The 11,927-nt window shown below is 57.0% G+C and overlaps 1 protein-coding gene across 1 annotated transcript; it reads right to left on the bottom strand.

Moving 5' to 3' along the window:
• Nucleotides 1-2,244: 2,244 nt before the first annotated feature.
• SLC35F6 (solute carrier family 35 member F6) lies at nucleotides 2,245-11,927 on the bottom strand. Its single transcript, XM_059468254.1, has 6 exons — nucleotides 11,838-11,927; nucleotides 10,139-10,211; nucleotides 8,157-8,364; nucleotides 7,831-8,046; nucleotides 4,085-4,195; nucleotides 2,245-3,167 (listed from the first exon to the last, which is right to left on the bottom strand). The coding sequence occupies exons 1-6, from the start codon at nucleotides 11,912-11,914 to the stop codon at nucleotides 2,698-2,700; spliced, it is 1,155 nt and encodes a 384-aa protein (XP_059324237.1). The 5' UTR covers nucleotides 11,915-11,927; the 3' UTR covers nucleotides 2,245-2,697.

Below are 11,927 nucleotides of genomic sequence, written 5' to 3'. Positions count from 1 at the left end.
ATCCCAGTGCCAGGGCCTGTCCCCATCCCATGGACACGGATCCCAGTGCCAGGGCCTGTCCCAGTGCCATGGACACAGATCCCAGTGCCAGGGCCTGTCCCCATCCCATGGACACGGATCCCAGTGCCAGGGCCTGTCCCAGTGCCATGGACACAGATCCCAGTGCCAGGGCCTGTCCCAGTGCCATGGACATGGACACAGATCCCAGTGCCAGGGCCTGTTCCCGTGCCATGGACACGGATCCCAGTGCCAGGGCCTGTCCCCATCCCATGGACATGGACACGGATCCCAGTGCCAGGGCCTGTCCCAGTGCCATGGACACAAATCCCAGTGCCAGGGCCTGTCCCAGTGCCATGGACACGGACACGGATCCCAGTGCCAGGGCCTGTTCCCGTGCCATGGACACTGATCCCAGTGCCAGGGCCTGTCCCCATCCCATGGACACGGATCCCAGTGCCAGGGCCTGTCCCAGTGCCATGGACACGGACACGGATCCCAGTGCCAGGGCCTGTTCCCGTGCCATGGACACTGATCCCAGTGCCAGGGCCTGTCCCCATCCCATGGACACGGATCCCAGTGCCAGGGCCTGTCCCAGTGCCATGGACATGGATCCCAGGGCCTGTTCCAGTGCCATGGACACAGATCCCAGTGCCAGGGCCTGTTCCAGTGCCATGGACACAGATCCCAGAGCCAGGGTCTGTCCCCATCCCACTGCCTTGGACACGGATCCCAGTGCCAGGGCCTGTCCCAGTGCCATGGACACGGATCCCAGTGCCAGGGCCAGGCCCCATCCAGGATCGGCCGGATCCCACCGGGAAGGGATCTCCAGCCCCTCATGAACCATGGAGGAGTTTCCCTGTGAAGGGAACTGCAAGGGCCTGATCTCCCTGGATGAGTTCCTGGGGACAAAATCCTACTGGGACACCCTGGGGGACAGTCCCTGTCCTCTGTGCATCCTTGAGAATTCCCAGATTCCTGCAGGAGCTCCCCACGGAATGAGCCATGGGCAGAGAGGCTTTATTGGGAACATGATTTGGGGAAGGGAGTTGATCCAGCCCCAGTCCTAATCCCAATCCAACCCCAAACTCATCCCAATCCCAATCCATCCCCAATCCCATCCCAATTTCCTGGTAATGGGGTAGAAGCTCCAGGGGAGCCACCTCTGTCTCTGTATCCCACCGGGAAGAGCCGGCACAACCTCTCCACTCCTGGCTGACATTCCCTGCAGGGACAATTACTAGTCCCACTCTTTGGGATGTGGATCCTGAGGGCAAATCCTGCTGGGACACCCTGGGGAACAGTCCCTGTCCTTTGCCATCCCTGAGAATTCCCAAATTTCTGTAGGTTTCCCCTGGAGATCCCCACGGAATGGGCAGAGGGGCTTTATTGGGAACATGGGCTGGGAAGGGAGTGGATGCAGCCCATATCCCACCCCAATCCCAAACCCAATCTCAATCCCAATCCCAATCCCATCCCAGTCCCCTGGGAATGGGGCAGAGGCTCCGTGAGAGCCGTCTCAGGGTCCGTATCCCACTGGGAAGAGCCGGCACAGCCTCTCCACCCCTGGCTGACATTCCCTGCGCGAACAATTCCCAGTCCCAATCCTTGGGAATATTCCCAAAGGCAGATCCTGCTGGGACAGTCTCTGTCCTTTGCCACCCCTGAGAATTCCTAAATTTCCACAGGATCCCCACCAGAGATCCCCACGGAATGGGCAGAGTGGCTTTATTGGGAACCTGGGTTGGGAAGGGAGTGGATCCAGCCCCAAACCAACCTGAATCCCAATCCCAATCCAGCTCCAAACTCATGGAGTGGATGCAGCCCATATCCCACCCCAATCCCAATCTCAATCCCAATCCCATCCCAATCCCCTGGGAATGGGGCAGAAGCTCTGGGAGCACCAACTCTGGGTCTGTATCCCACTGGGAAGAGTCGGCACAGCCTCTCCGCCCCTGGCTGACATTCCCTGCAGGGACAATTCCCAATCCCAATCCAAATCCCAAACCAGTCCTAATTCCACCACAATCCCTTGGGAATGGGGTAGAAGCTCCAGGAGCGCCAACTCTGGTTCCATATCCCACTGGGAAGAGCCAGCACAGCCAACATTCCCTGCAAGGACAATTCCCAGTCCCAACCCCTGGGAACATTCCCAGAGACAATTCCTGCTGGGACACCCTGGGGGACAGTCCCTGTCCTCTGCCATCCCTGAGAATTCCCAAATTTCTGCAGGATCCCCACCAGAGATCCCCATGGAATGAGCAGAGGGGCTTTATTGGGAACATGGGCTGGGGAATGGGTGGCTCCAGCCCCAAACCACTCCAATTCCAGCCCCAAACCCAATCTAAATCTCAATCCCAATCCCATCCCAATCACCAGGGAATGGGGCAGAGGCTCCATGAGAGTCGTCTCAGGGTCTGTATCCCACTGGGAAGAGCCGGCACAGCCTCTTCACCCCTGGCTGACATTCCCTGCAGGGACAATTCCCAATCCCATTCCCAATCCCAATCCAAATCCCAATTCCAATCCCAATCCCAATCCAGTCCTACTCCCACCCCAATCCCTACAAATGGGGCAGAGGCTCCAGGAGAGCCAACTCTGGTTCCATATCCCACCGGGAAAAGCCGGCACAGCCGACATTCCCTGCAGGGCCAATTCCCAATCCCAATCCCCGGGACGCCAATCCCAAGGAACACCCGCTCATCCCTGGATGTTGCCGATATCCCCATCCCCTCCCAGCAGCGCTTCCCTCTCCTGTGGGTCACTCCCGGCATTCCCGGTATTCCGGGCGCCCCGCAGCGCGCGGTGCAGGCCGTTGTAGAGCGCGGCCCCGGCCAGGAGCAGGGCGAATCCCGGGATCTGGAGGGCGTGGAAGCGCTCCCAGCGCAGCGCCAGGCTGAGCGCCCAGACCAGCAGCGTGCGCAGGCTGTCCAGCACCGTGCGCGTGGTCGCGCTCAGCTCCCGCGTCACGCTGATCCCCGCGAAGTTGAAGAAGGAGATGCTCCCGATGTTGCCCAGCAGCGCCGCCAGGATCAGGGGCTCCCGGCGGATCTGGCACCAGGCGTCCGCGGGATCCTCCAGGACCCCGCGGGGGTTCCCCGAGAGCCGCCCCACCGGGATGAAGGACAGCGGCACCAGCAGCAGCGCCAGGATGGAGAAGCCGAAAAGACCTGCGGGGAATCGGGATTTCCGTGGAATTGCCCGGGGAATGTGGCACAGGCTCTGGGAGAGATGGCTATGGCCCCAGTCCCAATCCCAATCCAGCCCCAAATCCATCCCAATCCCAATCCAGCCCCAAATCCATCCCAATCCCCTGGGAATGGGGCAGACACTCCCGGAGAGCTGGCTGTGACCCCAGTCCCAATTCCAATTCCACTTCCAATCCCTATCCCAATCACAATCCCAATCTGATTCCAATTCCAATCCAGCCCCAATCCCATCCCAATCCCCTGGGAATGGGGCAGAGCCTCCAGGAGAGCTGGCTGTGGCCCCAGTCCCAATCCCAATCCCAATCCTAATTCCAATCCAGCCCCAATCCCATCCCAGTCCCCTGAGAATGGGGCAGAGGTTCCAGGAGAGCTGTCTGTGGCTGCAGTCCCAATTCCAATTCCAATTCCTATCCAAATCCCAATCCCAATCCCAATCCCAATCCCAATCCCAATCCCAATCCCAATCCCAATCCAGCCCCAATCCCCTGGGAATGGGGCAGAGGCTCCAGGAAAGCTGGCTGTGGCCCCAATCCCAATCCCAATCCTAATTCCAACCCAGCCCAAATCCCATCCCAGTCCCCTGAGAATGGGGCAGACGCTCCAGGAGAGCCGGCTGTGGCTCCAGAGCTAGTCCCAATCCCAATCCCAATCCCAATCCCAATCCCGTCCCAATCTCATCCCAATCCCCTGGGAATGGGGCAGAGGCTCTGGGAGCACCAGCTGTGGGCCCCAATCCCAATCCCAATCCCAATCCCAATCCCAATCTGAGAATTCCCAGATTTCTGCAGGAGATGCCCATGGGATGAGCAATGGTATTTTCATGGGATTCCCACTGTTGAGGATTCCCAGGATTTCTGGGATTTAAGGGAATCACGGACCTTCGGTGCCCACGGCGCGCAGCGGGTGCACGTCATGGCTGAAGATGAATTTCTCCTCCAGCACCATCTGGATGGACACGATGGCCTGGGCCAGCAGGATCAGGAGGTCACCTGGGAAAACAGGGAAAACCGGGATAGCAACAGGGAAAAGAACAGAGAAAACAAGGAAAACAACAGGGATAACAACAGGAAAAACCGGGATAACAACAGGGAAAAGAACCGGGAAAAGAAAAAGCAGGGATAACAACAGGGAAAATAACAGGGATAATAACAGGAAAAATTGGGATAACAACAGGGACAACAGGGAAAACAACAGGGAAAATTGGGATAAAACAGGAAAAAGAAAAGGGAAAACAGGGATAACAACAGGGAAAACAAGGAAAACAACAAGGAAAAAAAAAGGGAAAAAAGTGGGGAAAACTGGGATAACAGGGAAAAGAACAGGGATAACAACAGGGAAAATTGGGAAAATTGGGAAAACAACAGGGAAAAACCAGGGAAAAACCAGGGAAAACAGAGATAACAATGGAGATAACAACAGGAAAAACTGGGATAACAGGGAAAAGAACAGGGAATACAGGGAAAAGAACAGGGAAAAGAAAAGGGTAAACAGGGATAACAACAGGGAAAACAGGGAAAACAAGAGGGAAAATCAGGATAATGACAGGGAAATCAAGAGGGAAAATTGGGATAATAAGAGGGAAAACAAGAGGGAAAATTGGGATAACAAAAGGGAAAACCCGGATAGCAACAGGGAAAATGGGGAAAACAACAGGGGAAAACAGGGAAAAGAACAGGGAAAACCAGGATAACAACAGGGAAAACAACAGGGATAACAACAGGGCAAACAACAGGGAAAACAAGAGGGAAAACAACAGGGAAAACAGGAATAATAACAGGGAAAACAACAGGGAAAAGAGGGAAAAGGAAGAGAGGAGGAAAATGGGGGAAAAGTGACCCCCCCCCCCATTCCAAGGAACGACACCCCCATTTCAAGGAGTGAATTTCCCCCATTCCAAGAAGTTTTCCCCCCATTCCAAGGAGTGATGAGTCCAGGGGCCAGCTAGAAATGTAATTAGGCTAATTGAAAAGTGCAGATGAGTTGAAGAGCTGGCTGGAACTATAATTAAGACAGTAAAAGACTGAATATTTTAGTTAAGGTTTTAAATAAATTAAGGAGTTAAGTTAGAAATGTTGCTAGCAGGGATCACGTACTCTGGTTAAAGAGTAACAAAAATATCAGGAAAAGTAAAATTCCGAGCGACGGGGGATGGATGGAGCATGGTAAAAGGGCAGGAGCCATAAAAATCCTGGCCTTAAGAATAATCCAAGAGTTAGGCCAGGCTTAGACTGTGACCAGCAGGCCAAAAGGTCCGACTGGCCGTGGGTGAAGAGTTCAGTGAGGAAGATGATTTTCTTCCTCCCGTATGCCCATCCCTCATTTCAAAACCCACCGACCCCAATTAAGGGAGAACAATTATGCAGCCGTAATGAATATTCAGCTGATTATAATACAGGTAATGAATATGCATTATGTGCCCTTAAAAACCGTGTGAATATGTAAAACCTTTCTGGATAAATAGCAGGAGTCTGTGACTTCCCAAATGGTGTGGGAAAATATTCCAATATTCTGCTCGTGCCCGTGATGTAATAAACGCCCTTCATTCCCTCCTTTCCAACTTTAATTAGTTTGTCTGTGCTTCAGTGATCCCCCCATTCCAGGGAATGATCCCCCAGTTCCAAGGAGTGATCCCACTAATCCAAGGAGTGATCTCACCAATCCATGGAGACATCTCCCCATCCCAAGGAGAGATTCCCCCATTCCAAGAGGTTTTCTCGCCATTCCATGGAGTGATCCCATCATTCCAACGAGTGACCTCCCCAATTCCATGGAGTGATTACTCCATTTCAAGGAGTGATCCCACCATCCCAAGAGGCTTTCCCACCATCCCAAGGAGTGACCCTGCCATTCCAAGAAGCTTCCCCCCCATTTCCATTGAGTGATCCCCCCATTCCAAGAAGTTTTCCCGCCATCCCAAGGAGTGATCCCGCCATCCCATGGAGCGACCCCGCCATTCCAAGGACCTTTCCTACCATCCCAAGGAGTGACCCTGCCATTCCAAGGAATGGTCCCACCATTCCAAGAGGTTTTCCCACGATCCCATGGAGTGACCCCGCCATTCCAAGGAGTTTTCCTGCCATTCCATGGAGTGATCCCCCAATCCCATGAAGTTTCCCCCTCAGTTCCATGGAGTGATCTCCCCATTCCAAGAAGTTTTCCTGCGATCCCAAGGAGCGATCCCGCCATCCCAATGAGTGATTCCCCCATCCCAAGGAGTGATCCCCTCATTCCAAGAAGTTTTCCTGCCATTCCATGGAGTGACCCTGACATTCTCCAAGGACCTTTCCCACCATCCCAAGGAGTGACCCCCCCATTCCAAGAAGTTTTCCTGCGATCCCAAGGAGTGATCCCGCCATCCCAAGGAGGGATCCTACAATTCCAAGGAGTGATCCCGCCATCCCAAGGAGGGATCCCACAATTCCAAGGAGTGATCCCACCATTCAAAGAGCGATCCCACTATTCCAAGTTTCCCTGCCATCCCAAGGAGTGATCCCGCCATCCCATGGAGTGGACCTGCCATTCCAAGGACCTTTCCCACCATCCCAAGGAGTGACCCTGCCATCCCAAGAAGTTTTCCTGCCATTCCATGGAGTGATCTCACCATTCCAACAAGTGACCTCTCCAGTCCCATGGAGCAATGCTACCAATCCAAGGAATGATCCCACCATTCCAAGGAGTGATCCCTCCCAGTTCCAAGGAGTGATCCCGCCATCCTATAGAGTGACCCTGCCATCCCAAGGCCATCCCACTGCCCTGGCATTCCTGGGATACACGCAGTGCCAGCCTGTGTCCCACTGCCCTGGCATTCCCGGGATTCCCGTGATCCCAGCCCATGTCCCACCGCCCCAGCATTCCTGAGATTCCTGCGATGCCAGCCTGTGTCCCACTGCCCCAGCATTCCCGAGATTCCTGCAATGCCAGCCCGTGTCCCACTGCCCCAGCATTCCCAAGATTCCTGCGATGCCAGCCCATGTCCCACTGCCCCCGCACTCCCGAGATTCCTGCGATGTCAGCCTGTGTCCCACTGCCCTGGCATTCCCAGGATAGACGCAATGCCCTGGGACGTCCCGGCATTCCCGCGATTCCAGCCCGTGTCCCACTGCCCCAGCATTCCCGGGATTCCTGCGATGCCAGCCTGTTTCCCACTGCCCTGGCATTCCCGGGACACCCACAATGCCATCCTGTGTCCCACTGCCCTGGCATTCCCGGGATACCCGCGATGCCAGCCTGTGTCCTACTGCCCCGGCATTCCTGGGATAGCCTCAATGCCCTGGGATGCCCTGGCATTCCCGGGATAGCCACGATGCCCTAGCATTCCCGGGATACCCGTGATGATGCCAGCCTGTTTCCCACTGCCCCAGGATACCCCTGATGCCATCCTGTGTCCCCACTGCCCCGGCATTCCCAGGATACCCGTGATGAGATCGGCCAGCCCGCGTCCCACTGCCCTGGCATTCCTGGGATACCCGTGATGCCATGGGATGCCCTGGCATTCCTGGCACTCCCGTGATGCCAGCCCGCGTCCCACTGCCCCGGCATTCCTGGCATTCCCGTGATGCCAGCCCGTGTCCCACCGTCCCGGCATTCCCGGGATTCCCACGATGCCCCGGCATTCCCGGGATACCGGTGATGACGTCGGCCAGCCCGTGCCCGGTGCCGCCGGGGTTCCCGCGCAGATCCGCCAACCCCACCAGCGCCAGCCCCAGGATGGTGAGCACGATTCCCGCCCAGTGGCTCCACTCCAGCCGCCGGCCCAGGAACGCCACCGAGAGCAGCCCCGTGAAGATGATGAGGGAGCCCCGGAGCATCTGGAAGCTGGAGGCGCTGGTCATGTTCAAAGCTGCGGGAAAAAACGGCGGGAAAAGCGCTCAGGACCCGACGGAAACTTCCAGAAACTTCCAGAAATTCCCTGAAATTCCGCAATTTGAGGGGGTTGCGTGGCGGACTCACCCACGTACATGATGCTGGTGCCGGCCATGTCGCACAGGGCGGGGGGCAGGAACAGCAGGGCGTTGAAGGGTCGGGATGGGGCTGGGGCCGGGGCTGGATCCCGATCCCGATCCCGATCCCGATCCCGATGCGCGCGGCGCCGATCCCGCAGGCGCAGCAGGTAGAACACCGGGAGGCAGGAGAATTCCCCCAGGAACATCCCGGCGGCCTGGGGGACATGGGGAATAATGGCGTTCAAGTGTAGGATTTGGGGTTGGAAACGGGAATAACAGGGTTCATGTGTAGGATTTGGGGTTGGAAACAGGAATAACAGGGTTCATGTGTAGGATTTGGGGTTGGAAATGGGAATAATGGGATTCATGTGTAGGATTTGGGGTTGGAAATGGGAATAATGGGGTTCATGTGTAGGATTTGGGGTTGGAAATGGGAATAATGGGGTTCATGTGTAGGAAGAGGGCTGGAAATGGGAATAATGGGGTTCATGTGTAGGATTTGGGGTTGGAAATGGGAATAATGGGGTTCATGTGTAGGAAGAGGGCTGGAAATGGGAATAATGGGGTTCATGTGTAGGAAGAGGGCTGGAAGCTGGAATAGGAAGGCTGGAAATTCGAACGGGGTGATCACCTTAGGAATGGGGCTGGAAACTGGAAGAGGGGGATGACCTGCAGGAATGGGGGCTGGAAACAGGAATAATGGGGTTCACCTGTAAGAATGGGGGCTGGAAATGGGAATAATGGGCTGCATCTGCAGGAATGGGGGCCGGAAACTGGAAAAGGGGGTTCACATGTAGGAATGGGAGTTGGAAATGGGAATTATGGGGTTCATGTGTAGGAATGGGGCTGGAAGCTGGAATGGGGGAATCACTGGCAGGAATGGGGCTGGAAATGGGAATAATGGGGTTCACCTGTAGGAATGGGCCTGGAAGCTGTGAAAGGAGGATCGGCAGTAGAAAAGGGAGTTGGAAACGGGAATAATGGGGTTCACCTGTAGGAATGGGGCTGGAAGCTGGAAAAGGGGGATCAGCTGTAGGAAAGGGGGCTGGAAAGGGGAACAATGGGGTTCAGGTGTAGGACTGGGGGCTGGAAACTGGAAAAGGGGGTTCACCTGTAGGAATGGGGCTGGAACCTAGAATGGGATTGTCACTTACAGGAATGGCTTTGGAAGTAGGAAATGGGGCTGGAAGCTGGAATAAGGGGGATCACCTGCAGGATTGAGATTGGAAGCAGTAATGGAGTTGGAATCAGGAATGGGATTGGAATTGGGAATGGGGATGGGATTGGGAATGGGGCTGGAGCCGAGAATGGGGCTGGAATCAGCCCCATCCCATAGGAATGGGATTGGAATTAGGAATGGGGCTGGAATTGGGAATCTCACCTGCAGGAAGGGATTGGAATTGGGAATGGGGCTGGAATTTGAAACGGGGCTGGAATCAGGAATGTGGTTGGAGTTGGGAATAGGGCTGGGATCAGGAATGGGGATTAAATTGGGAATGGGACTGGAATCGGGAATCTCACCTGCAGCAAGGGGTGTTGGGATCAGGAATGGGGCTGGGATTGAGAACGGGGCTGGAACTGGGAATCTCACCTGCAGGAAGGGGTGCTGGGATCGGGAATGGGGCTGGGATCGGGAATGGGGCTGGGATCAGGAATGGGGTTGGAAACGGGAATGGGACTGGGGTTGGGAATCTTACCTGCAGGAAGGGGTGCTGGGATTGGGAACGGGGCTGGGATCAGGAATGGGGCTGGGATCTGGAATCTCACCGGCAGGAAGGGATTGGAATCGGGAACGGGGCTGGAATTGGGAATGGGGTTGGAACTGGGAATGGGGCTGGAATTTGGAATGGGGATGGAATTGAGAATCTCACCTGTGGGAATGGGGCTGGGGTCGGGAATCTCACCTGCAGGAACGGGGCTGGAACTGGGAATCTCACCTGCAGGAAGGGGTGTTGGGATCGGGAATGGGGCTGGGATCGGGAATCTCACCTGCAGGAAGGGGTGCTGGAATTTGTGCTCCTCTTTCCCATCGCAGCCGGGAGCGCTGAAGTTGTCGGCCCACCTGGGAGGGATCGGGATCGGGATCATCCCCAAATCCCGGGACTCGGGGCCGTGCCCTGGGACAGCAGCGCCCCCAGGTGACACCGCCGGGGCCGGGATGTCCCCAGGGAAGGTGACACCGCCGGGCCTGTCCCGGCCTGAGCAGCCCTGGCTGGGATCCCGGGATTGAGTGACAGCCGGGAACGGAACACCGGGAACGGAACACCGGGAACGGGACACCGGGAACAGGACACCCCATGTCCCAAAAATCCGGATCCTGAGTGACAGCCGGGAACGAGACACCGAGAACGGGACACCCCATGTCCCAAAAATCCGGATCTGGGATCCCAGGATTGAGTGACAGCCAGGAAGGGGACACCGGGATTGGGACACGGGAACGGGACACTGGGATTGGGACACCGGGAATGGGACACCCCATGTCCCAAAAATCCTGATCCTGAGTGAGAGCCGGGAACGGGACACCAGGAACGGGACACCGGGAATGGGACACCGGGAACGGGACACTCCATGTCCCAAAAATCCAGATCTGGGATCCCGGGATTGAGTGACAGCCGGAAATGGGACACCAGGATTGGGACACCGGGAACGGGACACCGGGAATGGCACACTGGGATTGGGACACCGGGAACGGGACACCGGCAAAGGGACACTGGGAATGGTCCACCCCATGTCCCAAAAATCTGGATGTGGGATCCCGGGATTGAGCGACAGCCGGGAAGGGGACACGGGAAAGGGACACTGGGAATGGGACACCGGGAATGGGACACCGGGAACGGGACACCCCATGTCCCAAAACTCCGGATCTGGGACTGAGGAACACAGGAATGGGACACCCCCTGTCCCCAAAACGCCGGATCCTGAGGAACACCAGATCCATAAAATCGCTGGATGCCCCAGCCCCAATGTGGGGTAAATCCCCCTTTTCTTGGCTGCTCCAACCGCCCTCTGGCCAAAGCAGGACCCTTCGGATGAGGATTTCCCATTCCACAGACCCCGAATGTCCCCCGGGCCCCCCCAAATCCAGCCGGGAACGCCCCCGACCCCCCAGGGACCCCTCCCATCGCGGTTTTCCGCCAATCCCGGGAGATTCGGGGCTGACTCATTCCCGGGGTGTCGCAAGAGGCTTTTTTGGGACCTCACGTGTCCCCTCCGCCTCAGTTTCCCTTTCCGGGGCTGGGATCGGCCGGGATCGGCCGGAATCCGCCGGGATCGGCTGGAATCAGCTGGGATCGGCCGGGATCCGCTGGGATCGGCTGGAATCCCTCCGGGATCGGCCGGGATGAGCCGGCCCGGCAGGTCCGCCCTGCCCGGGCACATTTTGGGACGGCCGCGGGTCGGCAATGACGTCACTCCCGGGATTTTGGGGAGCGGGAGGAGCCGCACGGGCACCCGGGGGGGGCTCCACCCCAAAATGGGCTGGAGGAGCCCAAATTCCTTCCCCGACCCCAAAAGGAGCCGGATCCCCCCCCCAAAAAGGATCCCCTCATTAGGGGTGGGGACACTGAGGTGACCCCAAAGCCCCGGGGGGGTCCCCAAGGCCACTCACGGGGACACAGCCGCGACACCGAGGGGGGCGGGGCGGGGCCCGGGGGATTTTGGGGATTTTGGGGTATTTTGGGGGACTCACTTGGCCGCCAGGGTGTTGATGGAGCCGGTGAGGAGCATGAGCGCGGCCAGGCCCAGCTGGTACCGGGACCACGCCATGGCCCCCCCACGG

The sequence above is a fragment of the Ammospiza nelsoni genome, chromosome 3 (genome assembly GCF_027579445.1).
Source record: "Ammospiza nelsoni isolate bAmmNel1 chromosome 3, bAmmNel1.pri, whole genome shotgun sequence".
NCBI classification, from domain to species: domain Eukaryota; kingdom Metazoa; phylum Chordata; class Aves; order Passeriformes; family Passerellidae; genus Ammospiza; species Ammospiza nelsoni.
Note: the sequence above shows the minus strand (reverse complement) of the source record. Positions and strands in the feature narration are given on the sequence as shown.